The 24055-nt window shown below is 41.3% G+C and overlaps 1 protein-coding gene across 1 annotated transcript in view; it reads right to left on the reverse strand.

The window, feature by feature from the left end:
- The window catches only part of LOC124799024 (band 4.1-like protein 4), a 578366-nt gene that overhangs the window by 449766 nt on the left and 104545 nt on the right, over positions 1 to 24055 (reverse strand). Inside the window, exon 4 of the mRNA XM_047262561.1 lies at positions 8511 to 8589. Within this exon, the coding sequence (XP_047118517.1) occupies positions 8511 to 8589 (79 nt within the window). The remainder of the gene's footprint in view (positions 1 to 8510; positions 8590 to 24055) is intronic.

Raw genomic sequence — 24055 nt, forward strand, 5'->3', positions numbered from 1 at the left:
TTCTTTTCTATTAAAATTATCTTCGTGTTTATATATTTCAATAGCCTCCCTATACAGTCGTGGATAATAGTTCGTGGTAGCACTTAAAATTGTAGTTTCAGAAAACTTAACTACATGGTCACCGGACTGAAGTGCATGTTCCGCAACGGCCGATTTATCTATTTTACCCAGTCGGCAAAGATTTTATGCTCCTTTACCCTCGTATTCACACTTCTTTTCGTAGTACCAATGTAGACCTTGCCACAGGTACACGGAATTTTATAAACACCGCTAGATGGTAATGGTGGTCTTCTATCTTTAACAGAGCGAAGTACTTGTCCTATTTTTCTGGTAGGTTTGAATACCGGTTTCACTTTATGTTTCAGCAAAATTTTGCCGATTCGATCTGTAACCTTACTAATGAAAGGTAAAGACACCGTGTTCTTCCATTTTTGTGTACCATCCTTGTCCTGTGGCCTGCTGTAATTAGGTCTTAAAACTCTATCTGCATAGAGAAGTGTTTTAATGAAGATTTTATTCTGTTTTTCCTCATTCCAAAACAAAAAAGACTCTTGCCCAAAAAACAGTTAATAAGCAGATTAGAAATGAAAGACGAACGGGAAAACTGAAACACGCTCATCAGAGGCGTACGTAGAAGGCAGAAGTAGCAAGAGAGGGAATCAGCAAAGCTGAATAGCCTCAAGAGACTTCTTCGCATATAGTGCCTGTTTACAATGCTTTCTACGTGAAGCCAACATCAGAGGACGGAGCTATGAAGAACACGAGAGATACCTTTCTGAAGATGAAATAGAGTAAACCAACAGCACCTTTGCTGGTACAAGAGGTAAAGCTATAGTTTCTTAAATTTTTGGGTATGGTTACCACAGGAACTTTCTCTTTTCTTCAAAAAATCTTGCAATGGAAATGAAATACTTGTATCTGATCCAATTTCCTCAAAACTCTAGCTGCTCTACAATAAGAATCAGAAACGTTTTCTGCAAGGCAGCAACAGGAAGACAAATTTCATCGTAAATATAATTTTCTAATGCTAATTATCCTAAAAAATAACAAAACGATGTTTTCACTAAGTTATTTGGATTATTTTCGATAAACAAAGGAAAGTACATATGTGTGCTTTTCTAGATTGACAGAATATGGAAATGTCCAGTTCCTTTTTTACTCAAGCGTGCATTTGTACAAGTTCGACGATACCTTGTTATCCCTGCCACAATCCCTCCCTCTGCTTCAGTTCGCCATCTTGGTACTACTTCACAAAAGTAAACTTCTGCACACTCTACTTACTGTGTTATTTGTGAAAATTTCGTGGCTTTGCGATTCTATTACGGATAAGATAACTTTTCCTTAACACTCACGTGTTGGGCCTTTCAACTAATGTATTTCTTATTTCATTGATGTACTTTTCAACAGAAAACAATCGTTTACCTTACAGTCTCCTATTGCTATTTAATATGAACAATGTAGTACCAGAATATTTCTTGGTACTCTATGGTGATAGGACACTGCTATGAACTCAATCCAAGGTCATTCATCCTAAGCACGTTTTTCACGTGTGAACTGTTGCAGTACAAAGAATGCCGCAGAAAGAGTTCATCCTTTGGGACTTCGTAGTTGGCCGGCAGATTTCGCTTGTCAAGTGATGCGAGAATAACCATGAAACGCCTTCGATTTAAATTGTGCGTATATTTCATTTATCACAGTAACACAAAAGGGACGCCGTCTACTCTACAGTTTATCTTAAACTACACATGTAAGCATCGCAACTTAGTTATTTTCAATAAACCTACACCTTGCGTGGGAATTTCTGTCGTGTTTAACTGGAATTTTGTTATGTTAGTCTCCCAGAAGAATTCGTCCAGCGTGTTAAAATTAGAGCAAGATGTTCCATTTGTTAAATTACAAGTATTGAGTGGGTACACTTTAAATTTACAGGCAGTTTACACGTTAGGAAAGATTTACATCTAATACTAGTTTGTTGCAGACTAGAGCATTTGTTACATATGACATGATGATAAGAGAAAATAAGTCCGAGGAAGTGCAGGTTTTTGCACCGCCAAATAGCACCAGTAATTAAAAAAGTTAGGGTTATTCACAACAATATGGGTTGCATGTGTTTTAGTATAGAAAAAAAATGTCGTAAGTGTTCATTACACGAGTTCTTAAACTATCCAAGATTTTTAACAAAAGAGTACTGCAGATCGCAATAAATTATTTATATTTCATTGTCACAACAGGTTTAGGTCTATACGACAATCTCCAGAAAAGAGGCTCCAGATGACATGAGGAGCTCGTTCCCGGAGCTGCTTGAGTACCAACTGATACCTGTCACCAACTGTAGACCGAAACCAGTTACCAGAATTAAAAATAAATAATTTATTGCGTCTAGAACGCTTTTTTGTTAAAATATTAAGTAAAATCGGTGTAGTTCCTTAATGATGTCAAAAATTATTTTCCTACATATCTCTCCTGACAAAAATGATTTATGACTGAGATCATGGACGACATTGTCAATGCCGTCGTATCTCCAGATGCATACTCGATTTCAGATTCCCTCCAAACCAAAATAAATGCTGCACACTTGCACGGTTGTGTGGCCTGTAGAAAGTAAAATATGATTTGCATTTCAGATCTTGTAGTGTTTTCGACTTTTCGGGAAAGTACTTATCCGTAATGATCTGGCACGCTCTTTGCATGCGCTGATGTTTGGGGTTGTTTTCGTACGACACTCGGAGCCAAAGCCCTTTCGGCTGATATCCTGGGAAGCACAATTCAGCAATGACTCCCATGCCGATAAAGCGCAGCCCGTTGGAGCAAATAAGAACTAACATTCGCGGAAAGAAAAGCGCAGTGCTATAACACTTGGCGCTCACTCGGTCGTCACATGTGAGAACAAACCGCGCGGAAGGTAAGGCTCTCCGGAACGAGCGCCGCTGCTCCCCGCCGCGCCCCAGTCTCCACGCGCTGGACCGCCCGTTTGGAGTGACGCAAGCGGAGCGATACGGAACATCACCGGGGACAACCTCCCACAATTCACGCAAAGTGGGCAGCCGAGTAGCGTTTATGACGCACACACGTTCGCTCCACCGATTCTGCTTCTGCGTCTTGCTTTTGTGAGTTATAGGTCTTCGCAATTTGTTTTCTCGTGCTCGGCATACTTTTTATTTATGCTGTGAGTTACGATTTGTCGCCGTTCATGTATGTCCAATCCCAAACAAAGCAGGCGTTGACAGATGTGAAAATTACCGAACTACCAGTTTAATAAGTCACGGCTGCAAAATACTAACGTGAATTCTTTACAGACGAATGGAAAAACTGGTAGAAGCCGACTTTGGGGAAGATCAGTTTGGATTCCGTAGAAATATGGAAACACGTGAGGCAATACTGACCCTACGACTTATTTTAGAAGCTAGATTTAGAAAAGGCAAACCTACGTTTCTAGCATTGTATACTTAGAGAAAGCTTTTGACAATGTTGACTGGAATACTCTCTTTCAAATTCTGAAGGTGGCAGGGGTAAAATACAGGGAGCGAAAGGCTATTTACAATTTGTACAGAAACCAGATGGCAGTTATAAGACTAGAGGGACACAAATTGGAAGCAGTGGTTGGGAAGGGGGTGAGACAGGGTTGTAGCCTCTCCCCAATGTTATTCAATCTGTATATTGAGCAAGCAGTAAAGGAAACAAAAGAAAAGTTCGGAGTAGGTATTAAAATCCATAGAGAAGAAATAAAAACTTTGAGGTTCGCCGATGACATTGTAATTCTGTCAGAGACAGCAAAGGACTTGGAAGAGCAGTTGAATGGAATGGACAGCGTCTTGAAAGGAGGATATAAGATGAACATCAACAAAAGCAAAACGAGGATAATGAAGTCGGGTGACGCTGAGGGAATTAGATTAGGAAATGAGACACTTAAAGCAGTAAAGGAGTTTTGCTATTTGGGTAGCAAAATAACTGATGATGGTCGAAGTAGAGAGGATATAAAATGTAGACTGGCAATGGCAAGGAAAGCGTTACTGAAGAAGAGAAATTTGTTAACATCGAGTATAGATTTAAGTGTCAGGAAGTCGTTTCTGAAAGTATTTGTATGGAGTGTAGCCATGTATGGAAGTGAAACATGGACGATAAATAGTTTGGACAAGAAGAGAATAGAAGCCTTCGAAATGTGGTGCTACAGAAGAATGCTGAAGATTAGATGGGTAGATCACATAACTAATGAGGAGGTACTGAATAGGATTGGGGAGAAGAGGAGTTTGTGGCACAACTTGTCTAGAAGAAGGGATCGGTTGATAGGACATGTTCTGAGGCATCAAGGGATCACCAATTTAGTATTGGAGGGCAGCGTGGAGGGTAAAAATTTTAGAGGAAGACAAAGGGATGTGTACACTAAACAGATTCAGAAGGATGTAGGTTGCAGTAGGTACTGGGAGATGAAGGAGCTTGCACAGGATAGAGTAGCATGGAGAGCTGCATCAAACCAGTCTCTGGACTGAAGACCACAACAACAACAACAACAACAACAACAACAACATGTATTACTGTACCGCGTAAATTAACGCGCAGCACGATACCTTGGTAGAAAGAGTAGTGAGACAGTCCCATACCGAATCCTCGTGATGTATTTACAGTCGTTGGTCTGGAATAACGGCGAGAGTGAGTATGATTTTTAGCCATTTTTTCCAATGTTCGTCTACGCAAATGCTCGACTGGTCCCCGATTTCCGCATCACAGAATACGAAACCTAAACAGTTAAAATACATACACACACAGAAAAGCCATCCCTGTGACCGAGCCGTTCTAGGCGCTTCAGTCTGGAACCGCACTGCAGCTACGGTCACAGGTTCGAATCCTGCCTCGGGCATGGATGTGTGTGATGTCCTTAGGTTAGTTAGGTTTAAGTAGTTCTAAGTCATGGGGACCTACGACGTCAGATGTTAAGTCCCATAGTGCTTAGAGCCATTTGAACAAATTGAATACACAGAGAAAAATGTACATGGTAAACGGACAGATGGCTCACACAACTTCGCTACCTCCGTTTAACTGACGTTTGTACAGATAGAAAAGGCACCTGTCGTGTCCACCCCCCCCATCCCACACATACTTACTGTGACTATATTATCATAAACCTCCATGACATATAGCAATCTGTGTATTCTTCACAGTGCATTAAACAACAATAATACATGAAATGCATTCGCAACTGTGAATGTGGACAACCATCAGCTGTATAATGGAATGACGACAGTGAAAATTTGTCCCGGACCTGGACTCGAACCCGCATTTCCCACTTATCGCGAGCGATCGCCTTACTACGAGGGTTCAAACTTTAATAGTGACAGCCGGCCAGGGTAGCCGAGCGGTTCTAGGCGCTACAGTCTGGAACCGCGCGACCGCTACGGTCGCAGGTTCGAATTCTGCTTCGGGCATGGATGTGTGTGATGTCCTTAGGTTAGTTAGGTTTAACTAGTTCTACGTTCTAGGGGACTGATGACGTCAGACGTTAAGTCCCATAATGCTCAGAGCCATTTGAACCATTTAATAGTGACAACTATTTATTTACAGCTCATACAAAATAGATGTGTGTTTCAAAGTTTTACTGACCCTCAAAGTAGTGACCAGAACTTTGTATAACCCACTGCCAGCGATGTGGAAGTCGTAGGATACTCTTAGCAGTGCCAGTTGTGTTGACAGTTCGAGCGGCGCGGTCTATTGCCAGACGAATTTGTAGCAGTTCTGAAGCGAACGCCGTGAAGTGTTTCCTTCAGTTTAGAAATCGAGTTGAACTCACGAGGGCTTAAATCAGGGCAGTGCAGTAGGGGGTATGGCACTTAGCAGCCCCATCAGTCAAACAAATCAGTAACAGCTTGCACTGCACGTGCTTGAGCATTGTCCTGCAAAATGATGGTCAGGTCTTGCAGAAAGTGTCATCACTTCTCTCTCAAAGCTGGTCGTAGGTTGTGTTCCAAAAATAAACAGCACAGAGACAGCTGTAAATAAATAGTTGCCACTATTAAAGTTCCAGCCCTCGTATTTGGCTATCCGAGCACGATCCACAGTGAGACCCAAACTTCCGTATGTCGTCAGCCATGTGTCCACAACCTGTACTCGTACATCCGTTATGTATATTCCCGTAGAGGGAAGACACTTTACTTGTATGTCGCTTGCCCGGTGTCGGCGGATAAATACGATTTTGTAGTGTCTGCGTTTTTCACAAGTACGGTACAATGTTCCTTCGGAAATGTGTCCACTATAAAATCGCATTCATAACAATTCTGTGCCCCTGTGTGGCAGACTCTGCAAGAGAGGCGCTCTGCATCGCGGTGTAGCTTGCTCGCCAGGTTTCGAGAGGGTGCGTTTCTGGATGAGGTATCGAATATATTGCTTCCCCCTACTTATACCTCCCGAGGAGATCACGAATGTAAAATTAGAAAGATTAGAGCGCGCACGAAGGCTTTCAGACAGTCGTTCTTCCCGCGAACCATACGCGACTGGAACAGGAAAGGGAGGTAATGACAGTGGCACGTAAAGTGCCCTCCGCCACACACCGTTGGGTGGCTTGCGGAGTATAAATGTAGATGTAGATGTATGTGGTATTAGCAACTAGAATCCACGCAATGTTTAGCCTGAAATGCGTGATTCATACGGTGGTCTCTCTTTACACTGTAATTTATCCACAAATAAGCTCATCGCTTTAATGATGCTTGGGAGCGCTATAGATGGTACAGAACCGGTGCCAAACGTCCGCAAGAACAGAAAGGAGCTTTCGTGTTTAGACGTGTGAATGAACACACAGTGGACGAAGATACGCTATTCATTGGCGTATCAACGCAGACTTCCCAACGTATCTACACGGAACAGTGTACTACTCGCGTCAATATACCGTAGACGAGTGTTAAGCATTGTCAACGACAGTCTGTTTAAAACCCGAAAGAAGTTCCTGCTCTCACTGAAAGCAGGCACATTTCAGACAATTTTCAGAAAAGATATTTAAGATAATTCTCATTTTTTGACCCGTCTCAGTTACACATACCTTTTAAACTCGATTACACGTTTCGATCACTCCGGATCATCTTCAGATCTAGGACAAAGTAAAACTATATGTGTACCATCTAATATTTTACAATAACAGAAAAGAAAAGAACTGTACTTACAAGTAGAATTTACCTAATCAGTTGTGTGAGCAACCAGACTTGCCAACTCTGACATATCAGCGTATTGTATTTTGCAACTGCGGCCAATGTTTTAAATAGGTATATGTTGGAGGTAGGGTTTGAAAGGGGGGGGGGGGGGGAAGATGCAACAAAAAAGAAAATACTTCGTATTGCTTTATGAATCTTTACGAAAGCTACACATCCAACTTCTTGAACATAATCAGTCTCTGTAATTCCAGTTCCATTGAAGAAAACAAGCTTAAAATCATTAGCTTTTCTGTTGTCGTATCAGTCATTTAAGAAACGATGCCTCAGATGCAGTCATTAGTGACGGAGCCAATACGGTAAGCATTCAGTACTTTCTTATAACCTGAGAATCGTCGTTTTGCTATGAAGTTAATTTCTTAGCTTGCCTACGTTACTTCTCTTTACTTCATGTTAAACGCTTTCTCAACGCTATTGAAAATTCAGTTCCATGTCTGCAGGCATATATACTTCCAGGTAGACCTGACATTGATAACGGAGAGAGACAACACAATTGTGTTGTTTACAATTTTAATGGGATTTGATTTCTTTCGAATTACCGCAATGAACTATCCCAAAATGTCTAGCATTCTCTAACGATTCTATATAGTAACTTCTGTGCTAGATTCTTCAATCTGACACGTGCTATTGTCATACCAATTGAATGAGAGATATGCATAAAGACTGCAGAAACCGTATAACAACATTTCAAATAAAACCTACATAATATGCGTACTGCACAAATTTCTCAATATTTTTAGTGCTGGTGGAACGTGACGCTGACTAAATAAAGAAAACCGAATGATTACCTTATAGTTAAGTTCCATCTATGAAGCACAAATTGGTCAATAAATATTTATACTCACTTGTTGCATCAGTGGTCGGGTATGTTTTTTAAAATTTTTACAGTGTTCTGTTTTAATCATCTGTGTATTGAGAATCTTTGTTCCTTTATTGAGTCTCTGTCGGGGTTTAAACTACTTTTGTTTGAGATTTCTTTTTCTTTTAACATTTAATTTGCGTTTTTTTTATAGTACACTACCATTTGACACACATAATAATTCAATAACGCAATAACAGTTATGTTTCTTCTATGTCAAATAAACCGTACTCAGTGTTTCCACAAAAAAGAGAAAATTCCACAGTTCATAATTACTTTCGTGTAGCTCACATCTTATCTCGCAGGGAGCAAAATAATTACTCTGTAATCTTTAACATTCTCCCTGGAGGCTAAGTAGTTGATACCGTTTGCAGCCGTCGCGGGAGAATTCTAGAAAGGCTGCTCAGTGCTCTGGGTAGCGTTAGAGGGGGCGTGGCGCGGCCTGCCGATCTCTGACTTACCTCGTGATCTCCTCCAGCAGTTTGCACGGGTCAGCCGCGTAGAACTTCACGCCGAAGTACAGCGTGAAAGGATCCGTCCCTGCAACAGAAGGTTAAACCGTTGACCTATTGAGGCAACTTCAGTGGGCGTGATACTAAAAGTAAAATAGATACTACTTTTTTCTTAATATATTACTCGTGTTTTGAAGTCCGACACCAAAAGTGGTTTACACCTGTAATTTCCTGATTGGGATTCAAGAGGGGCGCTTATTATAGGTTTCGTTTCGGAGTCTAGTGGCGACGTAGGTGGTCCCTAATTCACTCCCAAAGGTATCCAGTTCTTTTATCATCTCTGAAATAGGAGTCTAGCGATAGCTTTCCATGAATGGTATATCAATCCTGGTGTTTATCTGATTTCCATTTAGTCCGTGGATTGGAACCAATGATTCATTCATTTTATAAGCGATTACTTGGAATTAGGACTGTTGATAGTTTTTAAAAATATCGGGGATCCGATTTTCGACATTTAAAGAAATATCATTTTCGGCCGTTGATATGCCGAAGAAAAGTATCGGTGTATCGATCATTGCAGAAGAAATGTCGACGTATTGGCTTATGAAGATAATGAGCTGCACATTGTGAATATACTGCCGGTTTTAGAGCTGTATAGTCAAGTAATTGATTTATTAGTAATCTGTACGTCAACAAGCTAGCAGGCTATGCTGTAAGGTGATGTATGTCTAATAATGTCTGATGACTCCGAAAGATGCACGCTTCAGTTTGTAGATGATTATAGACAAAGAAAAAAATCGTGTGTAAAGCCGCTTCTGAAGATTATTTAAATAAAAATTCGAGATGTGTTGCCCCGAGCGTCACGTATTAAATAAAAAGTCTCCGATCATATTTATGTTAACAATGAAATACCGTAAGTTTCGAAGTAGGAAGACTGAGAAGAGTAACCGAAAGATTTATGAGAAATGTATATGAAAATTGTGGACGAATATTCATTCTATGGCAACTTAAAAGCACAATAACTGAGGAGCTTGATATCTGAACGACAGAAGTGATGGGATAGTGGAGCTCCTCAAAAAATCACTAAAAACAGAAATGAAGCACACTGATGATTCAACCAATACGAAATTGAAAAACACAACCTCCGCTCTGATGGATTCAAGTGTCATTCCCAAATTTGCCGAGTCCGTGGATGCCAATCTACATACCATATTTCAGTATTAAATGCAACTGACTCTTTGAAAGTAAATTAACTTTCACATAACGACTAAGAACTACCATTAAGTATTTCTTAGTAGCAGGAATAATCACTTTAATTTTCATTTACTAATTCGTATTCTGTTGTCTCGTTATGCAAGGGGTCACCATGGATATGGAACAACTCATAATTATACATGAGAACAGTCTTTATAGATGCTAATAGATACAAACTGCAATATTGTATAGGAACAAAGTATCCTAATAATTACAAACTTGGGCAGTTCCCACTGTGAAAAGAGGTATGAAACACTCAAGTAATAAATTACAATTATTCCACATTACAAACTAAAAATTGAATAGAACTGAAATGCATTGTTTTGAAATGAGGAACAAATAACTGAAACGAATCTATAAGTGGCCAGTTACTAGGTAACAAAAATTTATTGCCAGCCTTACCACTGCAGTTCCCCAAGCAGAAAATCTAAAATCTCGTCGTGACCTCTTTCTGAAATTAGCAGACAAAACGTTGTCATCACTTTGTATTTCTCGTACCTCTGTTGCTTATATAATTCTTTACCTAAGTCGCTTTTGCGTTTTTTTGTTCTGTCACCTTTTCATCACGAAAAACGCAAAGCAAGATCCTAAGCAAAGAAGGAGATTCACAGCAGACTGCTTGTGCAATGAGGCAACGTGTGGAAACGAAAACACCCATGCGTACACGTGTTCTTTCCACAAATTTTAGTGCATGCATTTTATTCCCGTGCATCTGCGATTTCGCACGACGAAATAGGCATCGTGTGGACATACTTTTACAGCAAGGATTGAAAGGAAAACGATGCACGTTCACGCTTGGCGATACGCACTTTGCTAACAATGCTAATTGCATGCAAGTTGCATACTAGGTGTCCGATGGATCCGTCGCTCGGTTTCGTCACACATTGGATTTGTCTGGAACACTTCACGGCAACTTCCCTGTTTTTTTCATTTCTGCAAACGCCAGCGACTTAGCAGTTGTAAACTGCGTGGTGAAGTTGAAGGATGCAGTTTCTGTTGGTAGCGCGGCCGAGCGCCGATTAAGTCAGCATTTCCGCTCACACGTATCCGCCCACCACAAAGATCATCTTGGCATTTATATTTTTGTTTATCATTTGTAGCAACTGTTTATGAAGAATGCTAATGAGAAGGAATAGTACGCTACTTGCGTTAAAAATTGTTTTTTTAAGGAAACCGGCGTTCTAACTTCACATCGGATATCATCTTGTTCCATTCATACCGCCACTACCCAGTGCAGTCGGACTTCTTTTTTGTACCGCCTGTACTTGCTTCATACAGACAAAGAGAAAGGCTGGAACTGACGAAAGCTCAAAAGCTAGTAAGACTCCTTCAGACAGTGAAAGCAAAATTATGGTAAGGAACAATTTCAAAAGAACAGTTCCAAATATCCAGCGAAAATTGCGAAGAAAATATAATATAAAATAAAAATATCGCCCGTCGATATTGCCATTTCGATATCGATTTATCGCTGAAGATAATACCGCCGGTATACATATTGATATTTTTTGGAAGATGTATCGATATTTTATCAACAGACATACTTCGAATGTCTCTGAAATCACCATGAAGAGCCTCTGAATTTAAGACATTTCTGCCAAATTCTAAAGAGTGATCTCTGGCAAGAGGGTCCTTTCATTGCCTACATTGTTGCATCGGTCCACGTAAAATGCTGTATCGGCAGTAGAGGTTTAACGCGCTTAGGTTATTCTACTGCCACACTGACCTATAACTTGGCAAACATTGTCTCTGACTATAATTACTTCTTATGAGCCAATGATTCATGAGTAACAAATCTATTATAACAGTCAACTACTCGTATTAACTATTGTTAAGTTTTGGACAGAGACGTAAAGTTCGGTTAACGGTTGTCAAACCTTGCTTTTGCTCTCACAATGTGTTGCCAAAATAGTAGCTAATGCAGGTCAGGGAGAACTCTGTAGTGTTAGCGTTGCAACTGTATCTTATCTGTTATAGTCAGAGGATCAAAAATATGAGCATCGAGCAAGCACAGTACTAACTTCGCAATTCTCTGTGGGGTTGTGCAGAGGTCGGCGTGCGATGAACATCCTACAGAACCGGGGCTTCCATTCTGGGCTTCTTTATAGAAGAGGTACATATAATCAGCTGTCTACACTAATACGAGAGCGAGCTGAAAAGTAATGCCTCCGAATTTTTTATGCGAAAACTCATAAACCTTGTTAAATAAACAAATGTTAATAACATTCCACGTCTTTATTCACCATGTCTACGTATCTATTTATCAACATGGTCACCCTGGCGAGAAACACATTTCTCCGAAAGAGAGACCAGTTTATTGATATCGTCCCTGGATAACGTTTGATTTTGTTGATAGAATCACAACCTCACCTCTGTTTGCGCCGCTTCATCACTGCCGAAGTGAAGTCCTCGAAGGTGTTCCTTAAGTTTAGGAAACATTGAAAATTGGATGGGGCCAATTCGAGATTGTGCGGAGGATGATCGATAACAGGGAGCCCATAGCGTCGAATTGTTGCAGATGTCGCAGCGGTCGAGTGTGTTCTAGGACTGGCATGCTGAAGAAGAGGGTGCTCTATGCTCTATGTGTGGGCGAACTCTTCGAATTCGAAACGCGCTATTCCTCACTCACCGACATAGTTACATAACACATCACCATGTTCCACGCGGCAATTCGTAGACATGAAAAATAACGATGTGAATATTAATAACGTTTGTTTTATTTAAAAACAGTTTAAGAGTTTTCACATACGAAATTCGAAGGTAACACTTTTCTGCACGCCCTCGTATCTGTCTATGGTTGTCAGTACGGTATTGGTCAGCTGAATACGTATTTTTTCTCTGATTCTTCTGTTTATGGTTGTCGGTTGACAGCCTTCCCGTCGTCTGGTTTAAGACGTTCTTATTCGGCACAATTAGTTACGTTATCCCACTCTTTGACTTTAGTCCTATGTAGGTCTTCCTTTGAGCTTCCAAACATGGGTCACTTTTCTGTCGTTCATGCTTAGTATACGGCCAGTGAAGATGTGTCATCGTTCCCTGATAAAGTATCTAGACATTCTTGTGTGTGTGTGTGTGTGTGTGTGTGTGTGTGTGTGAGTGTATGTGTTTGTGTGTGTGTGAGCGTCTGAGCGTCCACGTGCGACAGAGAGAGAGCGAGAGAGAGAGAGAGAGAGAGAGAGAGAGAGAAAGAGAGAGCGAGAGAGAGAGAGAGAGAGAGAGAGAGAGGGGAGGGGCGAAGGGTGGCTGGTGGGGGGGGGGAAGAGATCACACAGATGCATTGATGTCTAGCGTTCCAGTTCAGCGACCTTCAATTGCCTATCTGTAAATGATTAGCTTGTTGCCATTTATACATTTTCATCATCTGAGTATAACTTCAGCCAAAATGATGATACATCATAGCTATTTCTGTCTACGTGATCGATGAAACGTGCCAATGGGCCTCAATTACAGAATTAATGAGTCACTAACAGACCGGATCATGTTATGCACATACCACTGGCTACAAACGAGGAGACATGTGAAACTGAATATTTCGTTTACGTTCTTTCGTTTACGATCACCGGGAAAAGTTGTTTGAAACAAATTGCTTACCAAAATTATATGCTATTTCAATTTTTATAGTGTGGGAGCTATTGTAAAAATACAATGGAAAGACAGTAACGTATTCAGAAAGCCAGAGTAAGTTAACACTGCACTGTCCCCCTCGAGTAGCAATTAGACTGATTGAAGGGGGAATATATGGACACTGTTCAGAGAAGTATGATATGCCTTACGAAGTGAAAACAGTTCGAAACACATTTATAAGGAATGTCCTTTGGCTCAACCCAATATTTATTGTTAACTATCACGGAAAGATGATCAAGAATGAGTGGTTCACAAGAACCATTCTGGCATTAGGGTAACCATGGAAAGTCTAAATCTGGATATCCACGCGGGCTTTTAACGGCATTCATCCCGAAAGCGTGTGTAAGTTCCTAAGCACTGCACAGCCACTGAAACACAGAAGTGCTTCCGCGGCTTTAACATCGACAGCTGTCGTAGCAGTGACGCACTGGTAGCGGATGGTACACCTGTGCCTATGATCTTACCAGGCACAGTTGCAGGATGCGGCTCTGGTAGCGAAGGAGGAGCAGGGGGTCGCAGTTTGATAATGCCTCTACCCCCCTTCCCCCCCCCCCCCCCCCCCTATGAAATATAAATTGCAATCTGCCACATTTAGTGCACCACAGATGCCTACGACTTTGATGACAGCAACGATAAAATATGTAATATATAATAATAAATAGTTTGATTACACAAAATGGCTTGATATAACAATAATAATAATTTGTTTACATCAGTGTTGTGTACATAGCTGTAGAGTAACTGGCAATATAGAGAAATATACAATTTGAGGGGCATTGGCCAGAAAATCGGAGTACACGTGTCGTGGAACTAATTTAAGAACGATAATAGAAACAAACTCTCGCAACACTGACGATAAAAAAATTTACACGATATAAAGTCGGAGTGCGCATTCATCATTCTTAGTACGAGGGGGGGTTTATATTTAATGCAACACTTTCTTTCTCGGCCAATTTCGGTTGAAAAAATGCAGAATTTGTTGTGGGGCACTATACAGTATTAACGTTTCAGTCCCTACCGTTTCATGAAATACTGATAGATGGCGGCGTTATACGTAGTATTGAAAATGGCATATGTACCGGATGTGCGTTCCGAGCAGAGAGCTGTCATTGCGTTTCTCTTGGCGGAGTCCCAGTCCGGCACAAATTTTCATTACTGTCATTCCATTATCCAGCTCATGGTTGTCCATATTCGCATCTGCGAATACATTTCAAAATGTCTTCTGTAAACAGAGTTGCACAGTTTCACACATTTAAAGAACCATGGAGTTATCAAAATCTGCTGTAATTTGGATTTATTTACGTTATAGGAGCATTTTGTGGTTCCATGACGCCGTTCTTTACCCTCTTAGTGCGTGAATTAATTTCTACTAAAAGAAAAATCAAAAATCTTATTTTTTGATCAGTATTGGGATGTTAGAACATTTATAATGTCAAATGTAATAAATGTTATACATATTTGGTATAATTGGGTATGTGTCAATTTGCGACAACAGGCGTTTGAGAAGTAAAAGACTTACAACTCCTCATTGAGAGATTTTTTTCTGTTGAACTTTCTCATAAGACTCGATAGAAAAAGTAATTTATGTGTGTTTGAATTATACCTTGTTTGTGTCTAATTCCAATGCACGGGGTTACAATTATTTTACTCATAGGAATGCCTGAATCGATTTCAGTTTGCGCTTAGGCAAAGGTGAAGTTTTCGTTTAGTACACTTAAAGACTGTCTGCTCTCTGAAGCTAGGTCTTTTGCATCTGTGTTACGCAGGGCCAGTGACCAATCCCATCGGTGCGGGTAAACTTATTTTGTTATGGTTTGTCAGAACCCTATGCTTCTTACAATGAATTTCCATTTCCATACTTAGTGAGGGCCTACCTCTCTTTTTTCATGTCATGTCTTTTCCTTGCTTGCAGAGAACATGTGCTATTCTGGAATTGAATTCCAGAAGACCATTTTGTTTGCGAAGGGGAATTCCCAAAGTATCACTGTCCCTTCGATACAGCAACCAACGATTCGCTACTACAAGAACCACCAAGTGAAAAAGAAACATGTGATAATGTTTTCTTTATTTCATGAAAATCCTGTAACATAAAATTAGAACATCAAGCAAATTCATCTTTCCCATGAATTTGTTGAAGATTGTAACAATGCTAGTGCATGATACCTGAGTGTGTGCTTCTTGTGTTATGTCCAATATTCGTACTGCGCTAACTGGATAAGCAGATGCAAATGTACTGGCAAGAATCACGCCTCTGTTGTCAAACCATTTTACTACTCTGACGTGTACACCATCAAGAGTAACCTCCTTTCCTTTGAAAGACTTCCTTCTTCTCTTCTTCAGGCTCCTATCAGTTGAAGACGTACAACCTGGGAGACGGTTTGAGTGGAATACTTCCAATGAATAAATCCTCCTTTTAATCAATGTAACAAGCAGATTACTAGATGAAAACCAGCTGTCAAAAAAGACATTATTCTGGCCGTCTTTAATAGTTTGTGCTTGGTGTAACACAGTATTTTCCCTTGCACCTCTGTCCAGACAGCCCGCCACTGAAATAATTTTGCCCGTATAAATCTCAAAATTGTGCACCATTCCTTTTTTGTCACATAAAATAAATATTTTATAACCCCACTTAATGGGTTTCTTGGGCAAATATTGCTTTAATGCAGACTGCCTTTGAATGGAACCATCTGCTTATCAATACTCATTTGATTTTGACATACAGCTGACATTTGGGAAGCAATGAGTCAATTACTGGTCGTATTTAGAACAGCCTATCCATGTTTGGATCATAAGTGATCGGAATTTTTTCACTATCATCGAAACAAATATTTCTCTTGAGATGTCTTTACACAAATCACGTGACAAAGTCAGCAACATGGGTCAGTTGACTTGCCATCGCCCAGTACATACAGGCGCAAGGGAGATGATACATTGACAAATGTAAAACTGTGCCAAGAAACTGCTCAAGTTCTTTTGTGAGTTGTAGTGGCCTATTTATCTTATTCTGAACAGAAAATATATTACTCTGTTCAACTATATGGTTTGTAAGTGAGTCGTCACAAAGATGCAAAAATAATCTATGGGAGCTTTCACATCATCTGCTTCTGGCAAGGAATTATTCCAAGTAGGTATAACTCTTTCGCTACTAGTAGCTGGTACTGTGTTCCACAGCTGCGGTCTCTTCACTGTGCTGTTAGTACTCGCAGTCCAGGGAACTGCTCTCTGATCTTGAAAAATGTTTTCGGCCTCATTCTCAGCACCAGCATATGAAGCAACAAGACAGTAAGAAATATAGCGGACACTAACATAAAGAAGAAACATGTTCCAAAATTTACAGCATACATGAAATGTCTGAATTCTTATTTGACGATGACGTGGTTTCTAAACTGGTTGGATGATATTCATGGCCTCATTCATCATTGTCTCTTGGGCGACTGTCATCACTTTTGTGCGCACGTGTTTTCAAATGTCCATTTCCTTTCCTTTTAGCGTGAAAGGACTTTGGACGCATTGTTAAAAGCTGTGGGATGGCAACAATTCACTTCCACAGCACTCCAGTAGTGACGTATAATCAAACAAAACTGCATTTACATATATTGGCTACATAAATCCATTGATCATTGTTGTAAATAAATGTGCTAAAGCGTAGACACTTTTTCGGCCAGTTTTCGTTGAAAGAATGCGGACTTTGTTGTGGAACATCGTGGTACATTCCCGTTTCATTCCCTGTAGTTTAATGAAGTTGCGATATGTGGCGGGGCCAAACACAGCCTTCAAAATGGCGTCTCTAACGGAGATGCATTGCAAGCAGACAACTCTCATTGAGTTTCTGCTGGCGGAAAATCAGAGCATCGCAGAGTGTCTGTGGAGACCTGGCTGTGAATAAAAGCACGGCGAGTCGTTGGGCGAGGAGTCTCCAATCATAGCAAAGAGGTCGCGCAAACATGTCCGATCTCCTGCGTGAAGGCTGACCGCACACAGCTGAGACGCATGCAATGTTGAAACGTGCGGACACTCTCTTTCGAGGTGATCGACGGATCCCAATCAAACACCTCACTGCTCCACGGGAAATCACAATTCTGCGCACCCGAGAGGAGCTCACATATGTTCGTTGGACATTTCTTCCTTATCCACCATACAGCTCAGATCTCGCGCCTTCCTTCTTCCTTCTGTTTAGCTCAATGAAGGATGCACTTCGCGAAGCAGTAGGTGAATGATGCAGCAAGACGTTGGCTCCGACGTCGCCCAGTAGAATGGGTATACAGGCATTCCCAGTAAGGTGCCGTAAGGCCGTCGCATTGAACGCAGATTATGTTGAAAAACAGGGATTTGTAGGCAAAAGAGTTGGGATTAATATGGTGTCTTGAAATCTTGAATGACACCAACCTCTGCTTTCAGAAAAAAAGTGTTGCATTTCTAACTGAAGGCCCCTTCAATTTATATTCCATGCACGCCAGTTTAATTAGCAATACATAATAATTTTATTCACAATCCGCCAATAGATGCAGGACACGACTTTCTCTAAAGTCTTGGCTTAAGACAACGTTGTTGCAGTGGGAAAGGTATGCCCACTCACAAATGTAATATACACTACTTGCCATTAAAATTGTTACACCACGAAGATGATGTGCTACAGACGCGAAATTTAACCGACCGGAAGAAGATTCTGTGATATGCAAATGATTAGCTTTTCAGAGCATTCACACAAGGCTGGCGCCAGCGGCGACACCTACAACGTGCCGACATGAGGAAAGTTTCAAACCGATTTCGCATACACAAACAGCAATTGACCGGCGTTGCCTGGTGAAACGTTGTTGTGATGCCTCGTGTAAGGAGGAGAAATGCGTACCATCACGTTTCCGACTTTGATAAAAGTCGCATTGTAGCCTATCGCGATTGCGGTTTATCGTATCGCGACATTGCTGCTCCCGTTGGTCGAGATGCAATGACTGGTAGCAAAATATGGAATCGGTGGGTTCAGGAGGGTAATACGTAACGCAATGCTGGATCCCAACGGCCTCGTATCACTAGCAGTCGAGATGACAGGCATCTTATCCGCATGGCTGTAACGGATCGTGCAGCCACGTCTCGATCCCTGAGTCAACAGATGGGGACGTTTGCAAGACAACAATCATCTGCACGAACAGACGTTTGCAGCAGCATGGACTATCAGCTCGGAGACCATGGCTGCGGTTACCCTTGACGCAGCATCACAGGCAGGGGCGCCTGCGATGGTGTACTCAGCGACGAACCTGGGTGCACGAATGGCAAAACGTCATTTTTTTCGGATGAATCCAGGTTCTGTTTACAGCATCATGATGGTCGCATCCGTGTTTGGCGACAGCGCGGTGAACGCACATTGGAAGAGAGCGTGTATTCGTCATCGCCATACTGGCGTATCAACCGGCGTGATGGTATGGGGTGCCACTGGTTACAAGTCTCGGTCACCTCTTGTTCGCATTGACGGCACTTTGAACAGTGGACGTTACATTTCAGATGCGTTACGACCCGTGGCTCTACCCTTCATTCGATCCCTGCGAAACCCTACATTTCAGCAGGATAATGCACGACCGCATGTCGCAGGTCCTGCACGGGCCTTTCTGGACACAGAAAATGTTCGACTGCTGCCCTGACCAGCACATTCTCCAGATCCCTCAACAACTGTAAACGTCTGGTCAATGGTGGCCGAGCAACTGGCTCGTCACAATACGTCAGTCACTACTCTTGATGAACTGTGGTATCGTGGTGAAGCTGCATGGGCAACTGTACCTCTACACGCCATCCGAGCTCTGTTTGACTCTATTCCCAGGCGTATCAAGGCCGTTATTATGGTCAGAGGTGGTTGTTCTGTGTACTGATTCCTCAGGATCTATGCACCCAAATTGCGTGAAAATGTAATCACATGTCAGTTCTAGTATAATATATTTGTCCAATGAATACCCGTTTAGCATCTGCATTTCTTCTTGGTGTAGCAACTGTAATGGCCAGTAGTGTAGTTACACATAGGATAGGCACCCCGCTCAACAAAGCGAACAACGCTAAGGAAAGAGCGGTGCGAGGTGCGGTGACAGAGACTGGGCCGTGGGCTGGGAGGGCGGTAGGGCACGCAGAGGCGGAGGCGAGCAGAGAGGCCGGCTCGCCGCGGGCGCTGGGAACCCTTCTTATTAGAGCGAGACATTCATCAGGCGGCCGTAATTGCCAGGTAGCGTATCACCGGGCCTGGCCGCTGCGCCCGGCCGCGGGCCCAAATAACACGGCCGGCGCCCGCGCCCGCGCCCGCGGCCGGCGCTGCGCAGGTAGCGGCCGATGCGTTTTTGTTAGCCTCCGCCGCGCTCGGAAAATCGGCGCCATTTACATAACACGGTGAAACTCAATTCGAATGAAACAATTTCTTTCACGAAAAAAATAAAAAATACGAACCGTTGGGGGGCGAACAGAATGAATAACTGGCGGGAGAGCACGGATTCAATGAAAGCTGTTCACCATTTCTTGCTGAGCCAGCGGAACTGGAAATGGTTTCTGGGTATCCGTAATAAAAATACGAAAATTCAGTCAACAGAAATGTTATCTCGTTTTTTTGTTCCAGTCGTCTGTGGAGTATACTTTAGCGTTGCCTCGCACTCTGCAAAGTATGAAAGAATTAGGAGAAAATATTAGTAAAAGGGCTGCCTCTTTTAACTGAACTTCCAGTTCAAGTTACCCTCTACTACAAGGAACAGATTTTTAGCTCACAGTAATCTGCTAAGCGTAAGATGTACCGTATGTATTTTTGTGAGGAATATTCTCTAATTTTTCTGCGACAATATGTAAAAGGCATATTCAACGAAATAAAGAATAGTTATTTTAAAGTAATTCCACATGTTGTATGAAAATATTTATTGGGCCTGTCAAATGGTGAAGTCATATAGTTCATTAAAAAGGACGTTAGCCCATATTTATTATCACAGCCTGTCTTCCGGTACATGACCTATACGTACACAACACTATGTTAATCTTCGACGAGTATCTTCATTCTCTCTCACGTAAAACAGTTCAAAGTACACTGAACAAAATAAAAAAATTGTGAGGAAGCGTAGTAGTGGAAAAAGTATTACCGTCTGCAGTTGAATACAAAAATTATTTCTATAATTTTTTAAAGTGGAATGTGATGATAGAAAAGTTATAAAAATGAGACAACTTATTCTGATCTCAATATAATCTGAAAGGTGCTAGATATTGTATATATTCTTTTGTTACGCATCAAATGCTTCTCATTAACCACCGTTCGTGTGCAGAACCTAGTTTAAGTACTATGCCGTTGTAGTTGATCACATGCCAAAAAAACACACACCTTCAATTCCTTTGTACGGAAGATGACACAGTTAAAAAGAGTTTCGTATGGGAAACGAGATCTGAAGGCCATATGTACTTCCAGAAACCTAGCAACCGATTTTGAAACAATTATTTGGAAGTATCAGTAGTATGCGGGAAAAAGAGAAAATCTGAAGAGTGGGGAAATAGGAAATGAGCGCGCACAGTTTGCTCTAATGTCCTAATGGAGACAAAGCCTAGAGGTAGGTGAGCAGCCCAAGGATGGGCGGCACAACAGGATTATTGAGAGCGAAGCTGCTCTCCATTGGGGTTAGGATTGGGTACTTGACATGAGCTGAATGATTTAATGGGCTGAGAACGATCATTGTAGAGGAACTGTGCAGGGATTGTAATTTTTATTATTGACTCTGGATACCGTGCCTGATATTAGAATTTCATATCAACCAAAGTAGACAGAATATCTTTTTATTGCCGCTGATCAGTGTGGTGACCAGGATGTGACACTGTACACATGGCTGAATCTAACAAACTTGAATTATGTTGAAATTTCCTGACAGGTCGAAAGTGTGTGCTGGACCGGGATGCGAAACCGGAACCTTGCCTTTCGCGGGCGATGCCCTTACCGACTGAGTTAGCACGCACGTCTAACGACACGCCTTCACAGCTTCTGTTCCGCAAGTTCCTCTCTCCTCCCTCCCAAACCCGAGGTTCTAGACTCGCGTCCCTGTTCAGCACCAAGTTTTAATATATCAAGAATTTGCCTAACATTCGGCTGTAGGGAGGAATATTCGTTCTCCGAAATTGGGCTAAACGCATCTTCTGAAAATTATTTCGAGCAGTTAGTTCGTGAGCCCACTCGAATAGTAAACAGTTGTGAAAATACACTTCACCTATTAGCAACAAATAATCCTGAGCTAATAAACAGCGTCAAAACGGATACAGGAATTACTGATCACAGGGATGCCGTAGCGAGACTGAAAATTGTAACCCCCAAATCCTCCAAAAATAAACGGAAAATATACCTGTTCAAAACATCAGATAAAAATTCGCTTGACGCATTCCTTCCAAATTAACATTATACCAATAAGTGAAGACCAGATGTGACATGAATTCAAAGAACGAGTATCCACAGCAATTGAGAGATTTATAACAAATAAATTTAAAAAAAAAAAACGACGGTACTGACCCCCTTTGGTACACAAAACTTGTCAGCATACTGTTGCAGAAACAACGAAACAAGCATGTCATATTTAAATGAACTCAAAATATCCAAGACTGACGATCTTTTACAGAAGCTCGAAATTTAGCGCGGACTTCAATTCGAGATGTTTATAACAGTTTCCACAACGAAACTTTGTCTCGAAACTTGGCAAAAAATCCAAAGAGACTCTGGTCGAATGTAAAGTGTGCTTGCGGCAAGACACAATCAATGGCTTATCTGCGCGATAGCAATGGAAAAAATACTATCGACGACAGTGATGCCAAAGCAGAGTTACTAAACACAGCCTCTCGAAATTCCTTCACCAAAGAAGACGAAGTAAATATTCTCGAATTTGTATCAAAAACAGCTGCCAGAATAAGTAAGCAGATCTCCTCGAGTAGTGAAGCGACTTAAATCACATAATAAAAGTAAGTTTTCCAGTCCAGAATGTATACTAGTTAGGTTCCTTTCAGCGTATGCTGATGCAATAGTTCCGTACTCTCTCGACGAAAGATCCATACCCAGAGACTGGAAGTTACACAAATATTCAAGAAAGTCAGTAGGAGTAATGCGCTAAATTACATGCCCGTATCATTAACGACGATATGCAGCAAGATTTTGGAACATATACTGTGTTCGAAAATCATGAATTACCTAGAAGAGAACGGTCTATTGACACACAGTCAACACGGATTTAGAAAACATCGTTATTGTGAAACTCAACTAGGTCTTTACACACACGAAGGGTTGAGTGCTACTGACAAGGGATTTCAAATTGGTTCCGTATCTCTAGATTTCCAGAAGGCTTTTTACGCTGTACCCCACAAGCGGCATGTTGTCAAATTTCAGTTATGTGAGTGGATTCGTGATTTCCTGTCAGAGAGGTCACAGTTGGTAGTAATTGACGGAAAGTCGTCGAGTAAACCACAAGTGATTTCTGACGTTCCTCGAGGTAGTCTTATAGGCTCTCTGTGTTCCTTATCTATATAAACGGTTTAGGACACAATCTGACAAACCGTCTTAGGTTGTTTGCAAATGATGCTGTCGTTTTCCGTCTAGTAAAGTCATCAGAAGATCAAAATAAATTGAACAACAATTTAGAAAAGATATCTGAATGGTGCTAAAATCGGCAATTGACCATAAATAATGAAAAGTGTGGGGTCACACACATGAGTGCTAAAAGGAATCCGTTAAACTCCGGTTACACGACAAATCAATCAAATCTGAAGGCCGTAAATTCAATTAGATACCTAGAATTACAATTACGAACAACTTAAACTGGAAACAACACATTGAAAATGTTGTTGTGAAGGCGAATCAAAGATTGCGTTTTATTGGCAGAACACTTACAAGATGCAGCAGATCTACTAAAGGAACTGCCTGCACTACGCTTGTCTGCCCTGTTTTGGAGTACTGCTGCGTGGTCTGTGATGATTCACTGAGTACATCGAGAAAGTTCAAAGAAGAGCAGCACGTTTTTTAGTATCACAAAATGGGGAAGAGAGTGTCCCTAACATGATACAGGAGTTGGGGCGGACCTCGTTTTTCGTTGCGGCAGAACCTTCTCCCGAAATTTCAATCGTCATCTTTCTGCTCCGAGTGCGAAAATATTTTGTTGACGCCGACCTACTAAGGAAGAAACGATCATCATACTAAAATAAGGGAAATCAGAGCTCGCAGGAAACTGATGATGCTCACGTCTCACCAGCGAAAGAGGTGCTAGTAAATATAATTGTGCGCGGCCTGTGGCATTTTTTTTTAAATATCTAAACACTAGTTACAAAGTCGTTCTTAATTAGATGTCGGGAGACGTAGGAGGATACTTTGAACTCTTACTAGTTTCATAAATTGTGACTTTTTTGGCAGTGAGTAGTTATACTGGTTTGTAGTTTTATAAGTTGATTAATTTCTCTGTTATACCGTATTTTTTACTGATTGAAATTTGTAGTTATCACTCCTTTATAGGTTCAACACTTTTTTGTTCAAAAACGGTTGGGCTGAAGTATATTTTGCACAAGTGTTATTCACATTATTTCATGTAATGCTTCTCATGTTTGCTTTATGCTGTTTATAATAGACACTACTTTGGCTGTGTACACTCACTAATATGAACACCAACGCTGTATGTTCTAAATTCATCCTGAAGTGCAGCAAGAAGCGGCAGAAT

The sequence above is a fragment of the Schistocerca piceifrons genome, chromosome 5, assembly GCF_021461385.2.
Source record: "Schistocerca piceifrons isolate TAMUIC-IGC-003096 chromosome 5, iqSchPice1.1, whole genome shotgun sequence".
Classification (NCBI taxonomy): Eukaryota; Metazoa; Arthropoda; class Insecta; order Orthoptera; family Acrididae; genus Schistocerca; species Schistocerca piceifrons.